Source organism: Scomber scombrus, chromosome 4 (genome assembly GCF_963691925.1).
Source record: "Scomber scombrus chromosome 4, fScoSco1.1, whole genome shotgun sequence".
Classification (NCBI taxonomy): domain Eukaryota; kingdom Metazoa; phylum Chordata; class Actinopteri; order Scombriformes; family Scombridae; genus Scomber; species Scomber scombrus.
The window spans coordinates 1,323,627-1,343,499 of NC_084973.1; the positions used below are offsets into that span (position 1 = coordinate 1,323,627).

Below are 19,873 nucleotides of genomic sequence, written 5' to 3' on the forward strand. Positions count from 1 at the left end.
TAGCTTTGTTACAATAGTGTTGGATATAAATATCAGGGTAATACATTCACTATCCAAAGGAAATACCAGAAGTCTGTAATTAATAATTATCAGAAAACAATACCAAAATTATTTTTTCTTTACATTTCCTCTTTTGTTCTAAGTGTTCAGATTTCTTAACCAAAAGCATACCTGCTAGTGTCTGTGTAATAACCACAATTTAGAACTGGAAAATTCATGTGTCAGTGATACAGTATGACCTCTTAATGGATATCCTTGAATAGGGATATGTTTCTGTAAAATAAATACACAGGACAAGAAGAATCATTTGGAAACCCAGATAGTGGTTTTGATATAACGATCACAAACCTGAGATGTGAAATGCAAAAACACAGCTAGATACTGTCTGTTCTAACATCCATCACAGTTAACAGACTCACTTCCTCCTTCAACTTAAACCTGCTGTAGTTATGGTAGTTATGTGCAAGTTTTCATGGTTTTCCTGTACAATGAGGGATTAATAGCAACAGGTGTTCAGTTGTCTCAGTATCTGATTATGTGACTGCTACTGTTTCCTGACCTGTTGGACTTCACTGTGTTTTCAGTATCATAAGGAATACACACAATGGTAATAGTCAAATCTATAAAAAAAATAAGATCCAGTGTGTTATAAAACAGAATTATCCTTTCATATGTGTGGTTGTGATGAATCTTCTTAGAAACTTAAAGGTGCACAATGTAAGATTCAGACACATGGACTGAACAAGTAGGGGGCAGCATATCACCATCTCTCACAGAGGTAAAGTCAATCTGCACACATTTTTCAATTTTGGTGAATTACAATTTACACAATAACAAATTGTCTTGACAGTGCTGATCTTTCAGTCAAAAACAGATGATCAAAACTCAGTGTCTGTGTTGCACCATGCACTGCTCACATCACCGAGCATCCAGCAACACCTGCTTTCATCTGTGCAAGAACACAGATTCATTTTTCTCTGCCTGTTTCTGGAGGGACTGGAAACGTAAAAGTGCATTTCTGTCATGTATTTCCATCTTTGTTTACTCAAATGTCTGTCTCCCACTTTCCGTCTCTTCCCAGCAGCTCTTGCCTTGGCCTCATAGAGGCTCCTGCTGATGATGGACTCCTAAAACACTAAAACTATTCTTTGACATCACTGGACCAACCAAAAGTAGACAGCCATGAACCCAGAGGAGACGGAGCTTGGCCAGGAAGTGATGGAGGAGACTGACGCCCCTCCTCGCCATCGCCACAACAACCACAGCAGCCGTACTCGTAACCACAGCAACCAGGAAAAGCGCTACAGACGCTGTGAGACCCCTGCTAGAGGAGGTGCTGGTGTCAGAGCCAGAGGGCCTCCACAGCCCAGGCCACAGGAGGAGCAAGACATGCAGATGCAGCAGCACGGAGCTCAGTCTCCACAGACCCCGCAGCCCGTGCAGGCCCCCCAGCCCCAGCCCATCCCCCGAGCCGCAGTGACACGTTACCGCAGACAGGGAGACAGTGAGGCCCGCATCAGAGCCCAGCAACAGAGGCACCAACAGAGGCAGCAGAGAGAGGCAGAGAGAGCACAACAGTTACCACAACAACAGGAGAAGCAGCACCATGCAGACACGACCCAGGAGGATGAACGAGAGAGGGACGATTCAGTGCTGGCCCGCTCTGCGAGCACAGAGAGCGGATTCCACACCCACACGGACCGGGCCGAGGGGGATGACGGCCTGGTGATGATGTCTCTGGAACCTGAGGGGCAGCCAGAGGCGGAGGACGAGGCGGGGAACTATGGAGTCCAGCTACGGCCCGAGGCAGAGGGGTACACTGAGAGCGCTGAGGCGGAACAGCAACATCTCCATCCACATCCTAACTATCCTCCTCAGCCCCCACCCCTACCACGTGAACCTCTGCCTGATATCCAGAACCCCCACAGACAGGACGAAACGGAGGAGATGCTGAACACTGGCTATTCCAACTATGTCTACACCCAGCCGCTTGGTAACTCCAGAGGAAGGGGCGACATCCCAACCGATCAGAGCTCAGACAGTTTAGATGTCGGACTTGCAGATGAAGCATATTCTGAGCCGTATGACATTTACTCTCTCTCGGAGCATGTTTATGAGGAGATCTGTGATGCTCCCACGTCAGTTTCTACTGCTACAGAGGGGGCTGAGGACACAGAGTCTCTCCAGCAGAGGAGGGCCGGCTTTCGTCTGTTAGAGGGTCAAGTGGGAGGTGGAGACTACCATCAGCAGGAGGCGGTGGGCTCCCGTCTGCGCCACTACGACGAACGCTCAGATGGTGAGTCGGACAGCCCGGAGAAGGAGGCAGAGTTCGCACCGTACCCACGTGCCGACAGCTGTGACCAGGAGGAGGACATCAACAACATCGCGACCAACGTGAAAGAAAGTCTCCAGTGTGCTGCAGGGGACACCATCGATGAAGAAAACGAACTACAACCTGAGTCCCAAACTGACTCTGACAAAAACCACAAAGCTGCCAATCGAGGGAAGTCAGCCAGAAAACAGGCTGTCAGCCCGTCAGAGGAGCCGGTGGCAGTGAGGAACAGTCAGGAGAAGCGCGACGCCATATCTCTGGCCATCAAGGACATTAAGGAGGCCATCGAGGAGGTGAAGACCCGAACAGTGAGATCTCCTTACACACCTGATGAGCCTAAGGAGCCCATCTGGGTAATGAGGCAGGACCTGAGCCCCACTGCCGAGTGTGACCTGCAACCATCACTGGGGGGAGATGTAAGTACAGAAATTCTGCTGATTATTGATAGTGTTTTTTGAGTGACATGACTGTTTAAATGTGTCAGATAGAAAAAAAACACAAACACACAAGCTGTTATGAGGTGAACTGAAATCTTCGGGACATGCCCACTATACAATTACACATTCATAATGTAGTTAAAGACATTGTGTACAGATCCAGACACACAACTACTGACATGTTGCTTTCATTACCTGTGTAGACATGCTGTTATATACTATATTATATTTCTCTATATACTGCTGCCCTGTCCTGTGTTCATTTGCACATGTACACACAGAACATCCGTACATTTTATAATGTGTGTGTACATGTGTTTAGGTTGTTCTTTTTTACCTTTACAGAGCATATGCACAGATTGGTTTACACAAATTAAAAAAAAGAAAAGAAAACCCCACACTTCCCTCAAGATCATTTCAGTTTTATTTGAGTTATTGAGTTAAAATATCTGTCTCTGACACAGTGTACTGTCTCTCTGGAAGTGAATGGAATTGTATTAAATGAAAATGACATTTGCAAAATTTGAAGTTTATTTTTTATTTTTTATCCAAAGAAATGTACCTTATATAACATATCTACACAGTGTTTTTTAACACTGTTAACACCATAAATTAAATTTCATTACTCCTCACTGTATTGAAGTGACACAACCACTTTCTGCTGTTATCAGGTATATTATCCCTGATGAGGGTTCAAGAAACTGAAACATTGGTAATCAATAAATATTCCAGCAGTAAGTGAGACTGTTTGCTGGAGTTTTACTTATTGTTATTCAAGTTTTGCTTCCCTCCAAAGTCACATGTTCAGGTGTACAGAGACTTTTCCAACTTATTGATGTGCTGACAGATTATTTCTTAAAACCAGGACAAAAGAAGCCTAAACCACAGTATATGTATAGTTAAATACCATTAGAGTTAAACCTGCAGTGTGGAACTTTTACATATAAAGGAACATCTGTTACATTCACGTCCTTACCAAACCAGTTTACACAATGCTGATAAAGCCTATCACCAAATCTGTTTATTTCACAGTATGGGCAGAGCTTGTGCACTAAAGACTTCCACCAGCCAAATTCACTAACTTCTGCTTAGGTCTCTGCTAACTTGAGTGGGGATAAAATAATTTAATTGTCTGACTTTTCCCAGCTTTCCAAATGTTATAAGACCAAATGGATCAATTCTGATCGTGAAACAAGTCATTTCACAGGAGATGTCACACTCAAAACTATTTATCCACCATTTTACAGCTGTGACAGTAGCAACAGAGTAGGCTACAGTGGAGGTTATGATGTAAGCATATGTCGGCAATGTTTTTGTACAGACAGAACACAGTTATATAGTGCTGTATACACACTCTTTTTTTGTGCTTTTATCTACTATATTAATTTCTCTGCATTTCGGAGTGCAGTCCACATGACTAATTATTTTGTTAGTTATTTAGTTCTTTCTATCTCTGTCTTTGTGTGTAGAGTAAATACTACTGCACAAATAGTCACTTCTCTGATGATGTCAACAATATTGTTGCTAGCTATTTAGCTGGCATGAAGCCCACTACACAGTGTGTAAAACCCACAGAGAGAAAGAACAAGGGATTAGTGTTAGCACAACAAAGAGCAACTGTTACAAATATTAACCAAATGAAGTCACTCAAGAAGAAAAGCATCCATTCACACACACACACACACACACACACACACACACACACACACACACACACACACACACACACACACACACACACACACACACAAACATACACACACACACACACACACACACACACACACACAAACATACACACACACAAACACACACAAACACACACACACATACACACACAAACACACACACACACACACACACACACACACACAGAAACACGCACACACACACACACATACATACACACACACACACACACATACACACACACACACACACACACACACACACACACACACACACACATACACACACACACACACACACACACACACACACACACACACTTTAGCGATTCCAAGAAAACTGTATTTAGAGATACATTATTTTGTATCACTATTAAGCTCTAATTACCTCATTTTACATTTAGTAATTGTTTTGCTGACACTTTTTGAATAACAAAGAAATACTGCTCACTGTCAACATTCAGTATATTAATGAACACACAAAATGGAACGCTGTCATCTTCATACAGGAGCCAAAGGCTACAAGAACCATTACAAAGTGGGAAGCTCATGACACAGATATGCCATCAGTAACTGATAAATAACTAATGATAATAAGTATTTGGGTTTTTTCTCTTCCAGTAGGGGAGACGGGATCATTGGACAGTCTCATAACTGGCAATAACCTTCATAACCGTAAATACAAATATTCATACAGAATATTTTTATATAATCTGCCAATGAAGACAAGGACAGAATCACTTACTATAGAGGAAATATGTATAAATATACATATCATGCTAATATATTTTTAAAACAATGGAGACAAATGGAAAAATAGTGGAACAACAGTTTGAACTGTACATTATATATTAATGATACCCTGTATGTATATTATATGAGCCTGTCACATGTTAGGCTCACATCAGACCTGTGTACCTGCTGAACATCACACTAGTGGTTCCCAAATGAAAGGCCAGACAAGGGGTCTAAAGTTGATGAACATTCCTCTCATCTTTTCTTTTTTTTTATTGTGAAATAGGGAATTGTTTTACAATGTAGGCTGGCAAGAGTAATAGTTATCTAACTACCCCTATTTAGGATTAATAAGCAGTATACAAACATTTAATGCATGGCTAATAACAAACTAGAAGTGCTTATTAATGTATTGGTCAACAACTAGAACTCTACTTATGAGCATCAATTAGTGGAGGCTACTGTATGAACAGATAATAATAAAATATATACTCATAGGAGTAGTTATAATTGTCGACAGTATTGTACATTGGCAAACACTTAAAAATGTTGTTATATTTTCTTATAACTACATTATAGTGTATTATAATGTCATTGTTAGTGCCTGCCTGAATAACTGAGAGTGGTTCAACTCTTTTCCTTCAGATTTGCTGATGCATTTCACTGGGTGTAACCTGACACTTTGAACCCTAACTGGCCTGGGTGATATGACCATGTATCTTAGACGAGAGAAAAACGACTTCACGTTTTGCTCTATCGTTTATATCGTCGTGAGGAAAAATCACATTCTTTACAGCAGTATTTTTTGTCATTAGGAGTCTGTCCATCTTTTGTGCGTATTACATGGACTGAGTGACTGTGGCTCAGGAGGTAGAATGGTTTGATTCCCGGCTCCTCCAGTCCACATGTCGATGTGTCCTTGGGCAAGATATTTAACCCCAAATTGCTCCTGATGCCGCTCCAACGGTGTATGAATGTGTATGAGTGGTTAGTTTCCTCCTGATGAGCAGGTTGCTGTGTGGTAGCTCCTGTCATCAGTGTATGAATGTGTGTGAATGTGTGAATGTGACATGTAGTGTAAAAGAGCTTTGAGTGGTCACAATGCTATAAAAGCCCTAAAAGCACAGTCATTTATCATTTTACAACGATAAATGATTCCTCTTGGCTCTCATGCTGGTTTTAGTTGGTTCAGTGTAAAAAGCACAGGCAGCTCAATGACGGTTCTTCTTTACAACTATAATGCAGGATCTCTGTATAAAAGAGCCTCATAGTTTACAGATGGCGGAGCTGAATGTATGTATGTGCTGCACACACAAGAGAGATTAAAATGTTCTATATATCAGGATAGGTATTGTTATCAGGATACTAAATGATTCATGTCAGGATAATATGCTCATATCACCCAGCCCTAGTAACTATTATCTTCTTGGTTGATTAAGTTTGTGTTTGAATGAACCTTTTTGCACAGACATCCATATCTCATTCATATCTCCTGGAATTTTTGAATTGACCAGCTCCAGATTACTATAACAAAGAGGTAGTGAGCAGCAGCGTTTTAACAGGTCACGAGTCAAAAAGGTTAGAAAGCAGCATTGCAGCAGCTGAGAGTTCCTTTAGAAAGCTCTGATTGACATGGGTCAGCCCTGTCGAGAACTTCTGTGTCTCAGTTGACTTTCCTCTGTTGTGTGCTGGATCCTGGTCATGGTCATTGATTCATTCAAAAGTTGATCTTGGCCTGAATAGAAATAGCAGTGATGTGGTATTTTTCCCCTCCCTCCTGTTTCCTGCCCTCCCTCCCTGCTCTCTATGATTTATTCAGTATGGGTAAGAGAGAAAGGTAAAGGGTGTGATGAGTTCAATAATTCAGAGAGGATCTGATAACAGGAGGATAGAGGCTGTTTTCCTGTTGACATCACCATGAACAGAACATACGTGCAACCTGACTGTTTGAATAACATTACTTCCTTTTTAATAGGACATTTAAATAAAGTGCTCACAGTGTACTGCAACTGAAATTTCATAAATGAAAATGACATCACACCGTCAACAGAGTAAGTGCAGCCTGTCAGACAGACGCAGCCTGTTGATTCCATGATGAATGTGATACCTGAGTGCCACCTGAGTAGCTGACTCACTGCAGACGCTGCTGTTGCTCTTATCTACAAGCTGACGTTCATCGGGGACACTTGCTAAAATTTTGTCTGGGTTTGTGCACTTTCTGACAGTCATGGAGAACTTTTGGATGTATCAGGTAGAGAAGCTTGAGGAGGAACAAGCCAAGCAGACGCAGCATTGTGACCAACATGATGAAGACGAGGTTTGGAAAGTTTAAAGAGTTGATGATGATGAACTTTGTCTCGAAAAAATTCAAATTCAAATAGTTTAATGAGTACAGTGAAATGCGTAGATGGCTCTTGTAATGTGTAGATTGTTAGGAATTCAGCCAATGTTATTTATATTTTTAGACTGTGCCTTGTCCTGCTGTGATGGCTAATCTTTAGTTTTAGTATTCCTCGATCATAATTAAGATATTTTCTTATTTTGAGACATCAAACCATTGTGTCATGATCATTATTTAACTATCCCAGTATCTTGAAATAGTAAATGGTCATTGTTCATGACAGAGAAATGGCTCCATGATGAACTCATTCCAATAGACCAAACATACGGCCATGGCCGTAGTTACCATTGAGGACACCGAGGTCATGTCCTCTGTATTTTTTCTTGAAGTTTTGTTTCATTGTGAAGTGAAAATAGCATCAACGGACCGTCACGTCAATACGTCACATGTAGTTGGCTAGTGAGGCCTTGAAATCCACCGGGAATTTATTCACCGGACCCGGTGTTATGTCCCAACTGGTTTCCAATTTAACTGGTTTCCTTACCGAATAGCTCCAGCTGTGTTGCGCTTCCGTCAGTAAATTCGTCACAAATTCACAAATATACACAGCATATTACTGGAGATTTTTAAGTCGCAGTTATATAGTGCTCACTTCCAGAAAAAATATTTGCTGCAGTAGATGTTGAACTGCGACTTCAAAATCACCAGAAATATGTTGTCTACTTTTGTGAATTGGACTTCACCCGATTTTGCAACCTGTTCATTCATTGGATGAACCCTTTTCTCCCTTTCCCAGCAGGCCGTGCTCCGTTCCACATTTTAAGAACAAACAAAGAAAATAATATAATGCAGTTATAAGTTTTAAATATACAACCATGGAAGTTGTAGAATACTGAAATAGGAGTTGATTTAAGTTGCAAAATTGTAAGTGATAACAAAGAACTGGACTACAAGAGTGACCATGACTGAGAAATGCACAGCAAGAAAGCGGTATAAATACATGATGGATTACAGCATCAGCATATTAATCGTGGTTATATTTTTGACCTCTGTATTTGAAAAATCCTGGCTACGGCCTTGCATGCGGCCCCCGGGCCAGAACCAGCCTGCCAAGAGGTCCAATCTGCCCCACTAGATAAAATTGCAATGTATGAAAATTTAAGAAAATTCCAATTTTTCTGCTGCTTCAGACGTTTTTTCCTCCCTGACCAGAATACACTTCTCTGAAACAATGAATAAATATTATGGTCGTATTTAAACCATTCATATATTGAACTATTGAACTAATTCTGTGAAAAATCATTAAAAAAAACCCCCAGACATAATATTATGGAAATTCATTCATTTTTCTGAAGACATCTTAGGCTGTCTATCTGTTTTGTTAATAGATCATTTCTTATAATAAAGATATAATGTGTATTATATTCATTAGATGTTATGATGCAGTGGTTTTACTGGTCCCGCCCGCTACAGATGGTATGTGGCCTTTGAACTAATATGAGTTTGACCCCCCTGCCATAAACCATGAAGAACAGAAGCCTGTTATTATCAGACAATGACAGGTTGTGTAAAAAGTGTTCAGATCCTTTCCTGACGCAAATGGAGAATAAATCTGTATTTAAAACATTACTCAGGTGAAAGTGCAGAAGTATCAGAAAAATGTACATAATATTTCAAAAGTAATTTGACCTATACGCTTGTTGTATTCTTATACATATTATTATAAGATAAGATCAAGTATCCCTTTATTAATCCCATAATGGGGAAATGTACAGTGTTACAGCAGAAAAGATAGCAAAGTAAGTAAGTACAAGTACACAAGCAAATGGAAATAAACAAACATTATGTACATTATGTAAGTAATATTGGTGTTACAAGATTAATATGTGATAATATACCTGAGACTGATGTGTCACTGATGCTTTAACATGCAGCATTTTAATGCATGTTGCACCTGGTCTACTTTATTGTCTGATTGTCTGTAACCACTCAACATATTTTATTCATTAATAATATGTTTTGGTATGTAAAATCCTGATCTGCAAATCACTAGTAAATAAAGCTCTTTAATCCATGTAGCGGAGTAAAAAGTATAATATTTCCCTCTATTATGTAAAGGAGGATAAAGTTAAAAAGTTGTATAAATTCTAAATGCTCAAGCACGGTACACAAGCACTCACACTAGCCAAATAATCCGGATTTTAGGGGGCAAACGTGCTTGGGCACGGTACGATTGCCTAGTGTTAGTACGCCCATATTCTCCCTCTAGTGATAGAAGAATATAGCTTCAGATTTTGAGATCTGCTGCAAGAAGACATTGTTTAACCCTTACATACTGTTCATATTCTGACCCATAATTAATCTCTACACCAATTCACATTTATAAATTCCCCATGATTTTTTGGTGAATTTTGGATTTAAAAAAAAATAAACACAGTTTGCTGCACAAAAAATTAAAAATTATGTATTTTATTTCTATTTTTGTATACTGTGGGTCACATTAGGAAGAGTCCAGCTAAAATAAATGTGTATACGGTTTTTACAGCTCTTAAATGTAAAAAAAAAAAAAAAAAAGGTAAAATTTAACCCTGAACAGTATGTAAGAATTAAACTGTAATTTTTCAATGCTGTGAGCACCATAAATGAAATGACCCTCTCATCAGTTGTAAAGGGGTCATGGAAGAAATCTCAGAGACAGATACATTTAAAATATGGACAAAGAAAACCTACACTAACTCACTGCAGCTCTCCAGAGACTTTCCCTGTGTTTCCTGTCTGTCTCCATTATTTCTATCCATAAAGCCAAAAAGGAACATTTTTCAATGTCTGTCACTACGTGTACACTCTCAAATTCATCCAGGACAGTTACAGTGGAACAATTTACACAAGACAGACAAAAAGCATGCGTGTCCCAGCCTACTCTAACAACTGTAAGCTACAAGATGTTTCCTGCTGCTCTGTGTCTGCATTGTGACATGTGCTGCCCTCTGTTCCACACTGAGGTAATACATTGCGACGTTTTGCCTGCGAGGAGCAATTTGTGCAGTCGGTGTGTGCCAGCGTATTCTTTCAGCTCACCTTATCACTGCCCATGTGTTTGCATTTTTTCTGTCTGACACATTCGGACCCAAAGAAAGATAGAACGAGTTCTGTTGTGCAACTAATGCTCCTAATGATGTGTGTGAGGATCTGCTCCTGTTTTTTGGTCTTCCTGTCCTCTTTTGACCATAAGCATAAATAGACTACAAGGTGTCTGTTACACCTCTATATATTAATGCCATCCATTAATGAAGTCTTATCTACCTGTGCCTTCATATCAGTCTGCAAGCCTGCAAGTAGTTTATCACCATGATCAATTTCTTCCACAGATTTTCCACAATGGGTTTAACATTACAGAAATACAGTGCAGTAACTCTCACTTCATTTGACATACTTATTGCTGCTTGGACATCTGTGGCACCTGCTGATGCAATGAGCTTATCCTCTAACCATGCCTGCATGGCTCATGTTGTGCTCTGTAGCTCTTCTCCACATTTTAATTCACAGATCTGAAACACTATACTGAAATTAGTATTTTTAAGTGGACATTAGTCTCTGTAGATTAATCCTAAATGACTCCAGGATCAAAATAATGCACCATTCATCTAGTAGTCTTCTATTTCAACTGCTGGGTACATCATCTTCATTTAAAAACAGTCTGACCAAAAGACATGTAGCTATATAACCAGCTTGTTGTTTTCACTATAAAAGCAAAACTATGACCTGAATCATGCTGAACGTTCCACAGAGCAGAGAGTAGCTGCACCACTGTTTGCAATTCTCTGTAGGTTCATCACTGTGAGTGACACACAGTCATTTTGATGATTTTTTTCATATAAAAATATACATTAGTGCACCTATACATTTTTTCATGTCCATAAATCTTGTCTTCTGTGCATGTCCACAATGGTCTGTGAAGACCTATGGTGTCTCTGCATAGCATAGTCTGCACATTTGAGGACACGCCTGCTTAAACAGACACTCAGTATAATATATGCTGAACATTTGGAGTATACAGGCTTTAATCATCCATGAATCAGGACACTCACATATAGCTGGCTGTCATCACAGTGGAGCTCAGGAAGGGCTCTGCATGAGGCGCAGTGAGTAAACAGCAGAGCTGAACTAATGAGCAGGCTGTGAGTGTGAATGCTGACCAGAAAGTCCAAAAAAGTCTGTGATGTCGCTCCAAAACATGCTCTGCTCAGCCTAAGTGATTCTGCAGCATTTTAGCGTCAAAGTGATTGTGGAATAACAATAGCACTCTCCTCCTGTTCTCTCCCTGCAGTCTCCCTGTTCAGGCTCACCCTCTCCTCCAGGAGCAGAATCATCCAGCAGACATCTGCTGCAGGATGACAGCTTTGAGTCCTCGCCCTCCAGTAAAGAGGTGTGTCCAACTTTTCACTATTCATCACATATTCATGCACTGTCCCCAGTTTTTTCTCTTTTAGTTATCAAGTAGAAAGAAATGTCTAGAGCAATTCTAACATTCTTCTCTCTTTTTATTAACAGTCCAGGAGAAGCCTTGCGTCGTTTCCCACATATGTAGAAGGTGAGTGCTTCATCTTCTGGTGCATTGTTTCTGGCTGCAGGAGAAAGAAAGATGTGCTCACTAACTAGAGGATGCTACCAGGAACAATCTTTCATTAAAGATATAATAAATAATACACATATGTTATAAATACAAGTAATATCTTGGGTGATACAACTAGACTAATGTGCTCACAATAATATGATGATATTAGTTTCACATTTCCAACACTAGCTGTCAGAGTGCTGTTCATATGCAGTGATTTCTTCTGTAATAAGAACCAGAGCTGGAAAATACAAAAACATATATTTTTTCCTTATTCATGGTAATAATGTTTTCATGTAAACACTGAAGGCCAGGGCTTTTTCCTGGACGCACAGACTGTAGTTTCTATATACTGTATGATAATTATACAGTTATATACAATACCACCATATAAACCTGAATCTGACCTGGATAGCATATTACGAGCTCAGACACAGGGCTAAGCAGCTCGCTGTTCACTTGTTTATTCAAAGTTTATTAATATTAAATGTGTTGTGTGTACAAGCACACCATATGAAATGAATTTTTCCTTACTAGCTGTACAGCTCTCATCTCCAGCTATGCTCATGACAGTCACAGAGCCCTGAAGTCCCATCCCACTGCTGCACAGAACACCGATCACTTGTTTATTCAAAGTTTATTAATATTGAACATGTCACATGTCCAAATAGCACCAAATTCAACACTGCACATCCTAGCAACCCCAGCAATACACCCACTAGGTGTGAGGTAGATTGCATGAATGTTTCTTGAGATATGCAAAGGACATACAGACAGACAGGTATAGTCTTTGCTTTATAGTAAGTTTGCTTAGACTTTAATGGTCACACTCATTAGCTGGACACACACACACACACACTGCAGTTAAGGTCTGACAGGCATGACAGTGACATGCTTGTCAGCTTCCTGAAGAAATGATGGAAAATAGCCTGCTGTCACCGTGTGGTATGTTGACAGTACCTGGTAATGCACAGCATATTGAACTGCACTGCTGATCTAAGCATGATGTAAATGCTGCGTCAGCATTTCCTAAATGTCAAAGCATTCAGTAGCCAATAGAGAGAGACCATATCAGCGGGAGAGAGGAGCAGGGGAGACGGATGAGGAAAGATTCCAGATCATCAGTCACATTGTGTCAGTGGTTTATCTCATGGATGTGCATCACGCACACACGCACACACACGCACGCACGCACGCACGCACGCACACACAATTTATTTCATTAGTTATGTTGAGTTACAAAGCAGTTTTGATTTCCAGAGAAATGTTCATGATAGAGCTGCTACATTCAACTTAATATGCATGATTCATATATTATAACCTCTTGGATTAAATCAGGAAAAAATCGCCTGCACTAGTCTAGATTATATGGATTTGTCTAGATTAGTTAGATTGAAGATGCTGTGAAAACCAAGAATGCATCCAGAACAGTATATAACTGTGTAGATCAGGACCAGGACAACTCAAAGTCCAACAATTGGAACAGAGCAAACAATCTCTATGAATGAAATGGTCTCACAACTAGCCTGAAAGCCTTGTAATTGGGAATGTGGATAGTAACTGTCTCCTGCCTGCGTCTGCATGGTGCCAGAGGAGAGGCAGAGACGCTGTGCTGCTGTCAGAAGAGCTGCTGACTCAGATTACTCTGAGCAGCATGCATGGGAATACTTTACAATATATTAGATGTGTTCATATTTCTCACTTTCAAGAAAAAGTCGAAGAAAGTTAGTGTATTTTAGGATGCTTTCTAAGAAAGATCAACACTGATTTTGCTTCTTGGTACGTATGATTTAGTTTGTTCTAGTTTCATTATGAAATGTGCAGTACATGTCTAGAATAGTTGTATGTAAATACAGAAAGATACACTTTCATACAAATATATTGATTCTTTGTTATTATGATATTTCTGATAAAAAGTAATAATGAATACAGTAATAACAGAACCACAAAGATAAAATGATTAATAAGACATTTTATTAATACACTGCACACTGTTACTATGTACTGTATGTATTAACACATACTGTTGTATCAAGGCACCTTTCTTGTCACAAAGATTTGTAGCTTAAACAGAACACATTACCACCATTGGACATGATTACAAGTTTGTGTGCGTGCGTGCGTGTGTGTGTGTGTGTGTGTGTGCGTGTGCGTGCGTGCGTGCGTGCGTGCGTGCGTGCGTGCGTGCGTGTGTGTGTGTGTGTGTGTGTTTGTGTGTGTTTCATCAGCCACTTAGATAAGATAAGATAAGATATTCCTTTATTAGTCCCACAGTGGGGAAATTAACATCATGCAGCAGCTAGTGGACAGTAAAACAATAGAAGAGCATCCATAAACAGAATAAAGAACAATAAATAATAAGTAAGTACACAAACAATAAAACAAACAATAGTAGTTAAAAATATAGCAACATTATGTACAAAGTAATATTGGTACCAAATAATAATATACCTGAGTTGATGCTGTTATTGCACATATTTTAAGTGATTAAAAAATAAAATAAATAAATAAATAAATATATATATATATATTCCTTTATATATACATGTATGTGTGTGTGTGTGTGTGTGTGTGTGTGTGTGTGTGTGTGTGTGTGTGTGTGTGTGTGTGTGTGTGTATATATATATATATATACATATACACACACGTGTGTATATATACAGATATATATGTATATATTTTCAGTGGAGTACATTTTCTGTTTACTTCAATAAACTCAAAGCAGGTAAACATTGAGACTGATCCACCCTCCACCTGTCCTCCTTTCTTGTGGTTGTCCTTCCCTCTCTCTAGTCCCAGGCCCATGTGACCCAGAGGACCTGATCGATGGGATCATCTTCGCAGCCAACTACCTGGGCTCCACCCAGCTGCTATCAGATAAGACGCCTTCCAAGAACATCCGCATGATGCAGGCACAGGAGGCCGTCAGCCGCATCAAGGTGAAGAACACTCAGACACACTCTTATGCTGCTGTACTCACACTGGTGTGAAGTTAGCTCATTGCACGTGTATTTTTGCAAGCCACTGTCTAGTCCCTCATGTTCCAAACTTATTCAGACTGCTGCATTTAGGCTTTTACCTAGTTCCAAATGAGCAGATGATATATTATAGTTTGACATTGTACTGAAGCTCTAGTCATTTTCTAGATCCTTTTTCCCATTCATTTCATATTTCCCTTAGAGTGTATACCATTGTATACATACACTTACAGTGTCTTATACACTAAATAAAAAACAGCACATTAATGAATGAGGATTTAAGGGCACAATCAACCTCTGGGTAAATGCTGGTGGTCCTAGTTCAGATACTTTTTAGTCTTTTAAAAGTGGATTTATTAGGAAACAGAGAGGAAATGAGTACATTTGTTTTTAGAGACATGAGACGTCCTTTTCTCTGAAGCATCATGTGAAGCGACATCTGTGTCTGATGACAGTAGCAACTTTATCTGCTGTAAGTTTGTTTTACCAGCTGTAGCAACTGCTGATGGTATTAGGTATTATCAGCACACATGTGCACTGTCCTGACACTAATAAAGACATACAGTTATCAGTGACAGAGCAGTTGATATCTCTCTGCAGCCTGTTACCTGTTTGACAAACATCTGCACATGGATAAAATCCTGAATTCTGTATTTATACAACCAGCCTATATATCTGTTTTTTGTGACCGATTTTTTAGATTTCATTTTCCAAGTGGAGGCTACTCATGCAACACAAGGCAACCAGACTTGAGTGAGCAGAGCTGAACAGTTTCAAGTTCAAATCATTCAAATTGAGTATTCATTTAGCCAGATGACATATTGAATTAGTCTAACCTGAAACCATCGTCCACCACACAGCTTTGTGCAACTGACGAATGTCCCCTGACATCTGATTGTTTGACAGATGTTAGTCAGTGTTATAGTCTGTCTCTGCAGTCTGCAGCTTCCCACACTGAGAGAATAGAAGATGTCAAGTGTGTGATGATGTAGAGCTGTACAGAGTGTCTACTTCTCAGAGAAAAACAACAGTGACACCTGCTGGTATAAGGAGGCTAATGCACTTTGTCATTTCCATTCCATGGGTGCTTGTATGACAAGGTTGCTACTGCACCAGTTGTTTATGGTGTGTTGGCTGAAGATGAGCTGTTCTGGCAGGAAGTGCTCTACAGCCAGATGGTGGTTGGGACAAATTAACTCTTTCAGTTTGATTTGTGTGACAGTCTTCGCCATGCTAGCCAATCAGCTTACCTCTGAGGGGGTGGGAGGCTAAAAAAGCCTGAAATCTGAAAACACCCAGATAATCCGAATTGATCAGCTCTCTATGGGAGGTGTTAATATAATCCCATGAACATTTAAATTTCATGTTGTAGATAAAAAATCAATCACAATTCTTGAAACTGCATCGCCTTCCAGTGAGTCAACCTAGTCAGGCTGAGTGTCGACGCACCAAGCACCATAACATAAATACCAAATCATGGTGAAAAGACAATAGATAACTAGCAGGTCTACGGACAGCTTTGGGCTAAATGTGCTGAATCATTCATCACAAGTACAGCATAAAGTGGGTGCTGCTGGGCTCACTCGTTCTGGCTGCCTGGGCCTGTATCTAACAAGTGTCTCTGAATTCCTTGTAGCATTTGCATTGATAGTTAAACCCAGAGTAAAAAAAAACCATCCTCAGAGTTACTGATGATGCTTCCTATAATGACTTTCAGCTTTAGAAAAATGACTGTTGGAAATGTGACATTGTGCTTCTTGTGCCATAAAACCCAACCACCACAAACAATCTCCTGCACATGAACTCCAGCAGAGACACACTCAACCCCAGTCCCTGCTTCCTACTTGTGATCCAGTAAGTCTTTCCTGTGCACTGCTCTAACCCATTACTCTTTTGTCTGCTTTATTCCATGCCTGGCAGACGGCCCAGAAATTAGCCCAGAACAAGAAGAAGGTGCAGTACCTACATATCCGTCTAATCCTCCACACTGCTGAGAAAAGCATCTCTTTTCCCTATGCTTGGCTCTCTGTCTGTTTCTGTGTTTGTCTGTAGAGATCACTGCTTTGTCCTTTTCAGTCTTCTGACACTGATGATTTGTTTTCCTGAATCCAGCAAGCAGCTTTGTATTGTTGGAGCCGATGTTCATTGTTTCAATCTCCTTGTTGGGTCTCCAGTCCCCTCGCCATTTGTCCGTTCCATATCAGACATGTTGTTACCTTCTCAATTTGGACATGTCTATAGTTTGTTCCAATAGTATTGTTTAGCATCACAAGCTTTTGGATGTAGTGTAAGCTGCTAGTCATGGGACACTAGTCTAGTTTGCTGGATACAGGAAACAGCTGTAATCTCTCTAATCACACTAGGGTCTTACCGGGTTTGTGGTTGTATTCAGTGTGTTTTCTCACTCTGGTGCTGCTCTCTATTTGCAGTCATACTGTATGACTGTACATACTGCACTGTAATATTAAATGAAGAGACAGTCCTACAGTATGCTCTGGTGTGCTGTCTTACCCAGAATCAGAGGTCAAGATGTAATATTAAATTATCTCTGTGTGTGTCCAGAGATCTGGTTTGTGAAAAAGAGTCTGCAGCCATACTAGCAGCTCTGTGAGCATGTTAACAACTTCTCAATGCTGATGATTTATATGTTTACGTTTGTATATGCTGAACATCTTAGTTTGACAATTAACACTAAGCACAAAGTACAGCTGAGGTTGATTGAAATGTCATTAGTTTTGCAGGTATTTGACCACATGACGCTAAATAAGGAGTCAGACACTTTATTAGGAACACCTGTGCAATCTAATGCATCCAACACAACAGTTCTGCCATAAACTCTACTTACTAACATTGGTGGCCATGAATGTCCACAAACCACCTGTAGGGATAAGTCTGCATTCCACTTAAATGAAAGAAGCGGTGTGCTCAATTCACAGTCTTTAGAGCGTTATGGTTGCTAATAATAATAATCACAAAAGTAACAAATGAAGTTGTCAGCAATCACAGTTTTAATGATGCACAAAAGCAAAAAACAGACACATATCAGCCATGGCTTTGCTTAACATTACTGAAATAACTGTGGATATGATCCCTATTAAACAGCAGCCAGGAACCTGCTGGTGAATACTACCAGCTGACTAACAAATAATCCAAAAGACCATCATCAGAAAACTTGTACAAATAAGAAAATTAACAATATGAAAATTTAAGACAATTTAAGCCACCCCAAGGAGATGTATCACAATATGTGATACAGTGTTGATATTTAGACCTTGACTGTCCCCTCAAGGATGCACAGCAGGGAGTGACAATACTAACTTTCCCTTTATGGTAACATAGACTCAGAGTCTACAGATGGGTGCTTGGGCGGAGGTGGGGCTTTGAAATGCTTCAAACTAAATAATATAAAAAATTCTGAAAAGTGCCATGCTTTTAGTCTATGTGCTAAACTGAGAACATGTTTTGAATCAGTTTCTGTGCTGACACAGAGATGAAATGGATCTTGTCATTTCACTCTGGGTAAGACAGCAAAAAGTGTGATTCTAAGAATCTTTGGATGTTCCTTTTGTTATATATTCCTTTGACAAAAACAACACAACAACAAAAGTTTTCTTGCATCACCTGCTTCCTCTAAAAACCTACAGTGCTCTAACTTTTGCAGTTTGGTCATGTTTCAAATGCTGTTTTAGATTTTGGTTCTGGGACTCATTATGTGTGCATGAATGTCGCCTTCCTTTTGTGATGCTCAAAAAGAAGCAGCAGCTGACTTATTAATCATATATATAAAGAATATAACATGTTGTTTCTAAGCTAGGATAGTTGTATAGAGTCCCCATTTTGTAATTTATAATTGTATTTTTAAAATATGCAACATACTGGTGTGGTCCATAACAGATATTTAAGCTCACACAATGTGTCCTGGGAACCACATTGAGAATCAGTGAACTAACTAATGTGACAGCGGACTAACCATTATCCTGAAAAAGTGATATTCCACTACTCCACAAACTATCTGTATGAAACGTATCATACATAGCATCGTAGATAGAATGTTCACATCATACAGACTTGAAATGTAGACTGGATTTGCAGTCATTATACATTGGTTTCCAATTCTGACAAATGTTCATGTCAAATCAAAAAGTGTTAGTTAGGATAACCTCTCTGTCCTGATTCGTTGGCATCACATCCTAAACTAACTTCTGACCAATGGGAAAGCACAATATGGACTCCCTGTTATGCTCATATTGCTGCACATGCTTATGAGCTTCACAGGGTCCTGCCTGAGAGCTGGAGTGTACTTAGCATAGAAATGGACAGTTTAAAGGTGGATAATGCTTCAGCAGCCCAGCCAGTCCATGTGGGCCCCATATGGGTTAAAAGTGGGCTACGTGGGTACTGAGTCGGCATGGGCATAAACAGGGCAAATTGTATGGGTCCCATTTAAGGTCTATTCTGATACCACTTGAAACCCATCTGGGCAAACACAGCTGGGGCCACCATGGAAACTGCAGACAAACCCACTTGGGACCCATATTTGCAGCACAAATATAACCCTTATGGGGCCCACGGTTCTCTGTATGTTTTAATACTTTATTTGAAGTCTCGTTGCTATTGGAAACCATTGTAACTGACGTATATTTAAGTTAACCACAGCCTGTATTCTCCTCAAAGGATGAAAATACAAAGTTTTTACACCCACCTTTTACATTATTGTATTATGGTCTAAAGACAGATCTTGAATGGA

At 39.9% G+C, this 19,873-nt stretch overlaps 1 protein-coding gene across 1 annotated transcript in view; it reads left to right on the forward strand.

The window, feature by feature from the left end:
* apba1a (amyloid beta (A4) precursor protein-binding, family A, member 1a) overlaps window positions 1-19,873 on the forward strand; it is a 30,507-nt gene that overhangs the window by 917 nt on the left and 9,717 nt on the right. Inside the window, exons 2-6 of the mRNA XM_062417728.1 lie at window positions 1,082-2,748; window positions 11,861-11,959; window positions 12,085-12,124; window positions 14,942-15,087; window positions 17,047-17,079. Of these exons, the coding sequence (XP_062273712.1) occupies window positions 1,183-2,748; window positions 11,861-11,959; window positions 12,085-12,124; window positions 14,942-15,087; window positions 17,047-17,079 (1,884 nt within the window). The 5' untranslated portion in view covers window positions 1,082-1,182. The remainder of the gene's footprint in view (window positions 1-1,081; window positions 2,749-11,860; window positions 11,960-12,084; window positions 12,125-14,941; window positions 15,088-17,046; window positions 17,080-19,873) is intronic.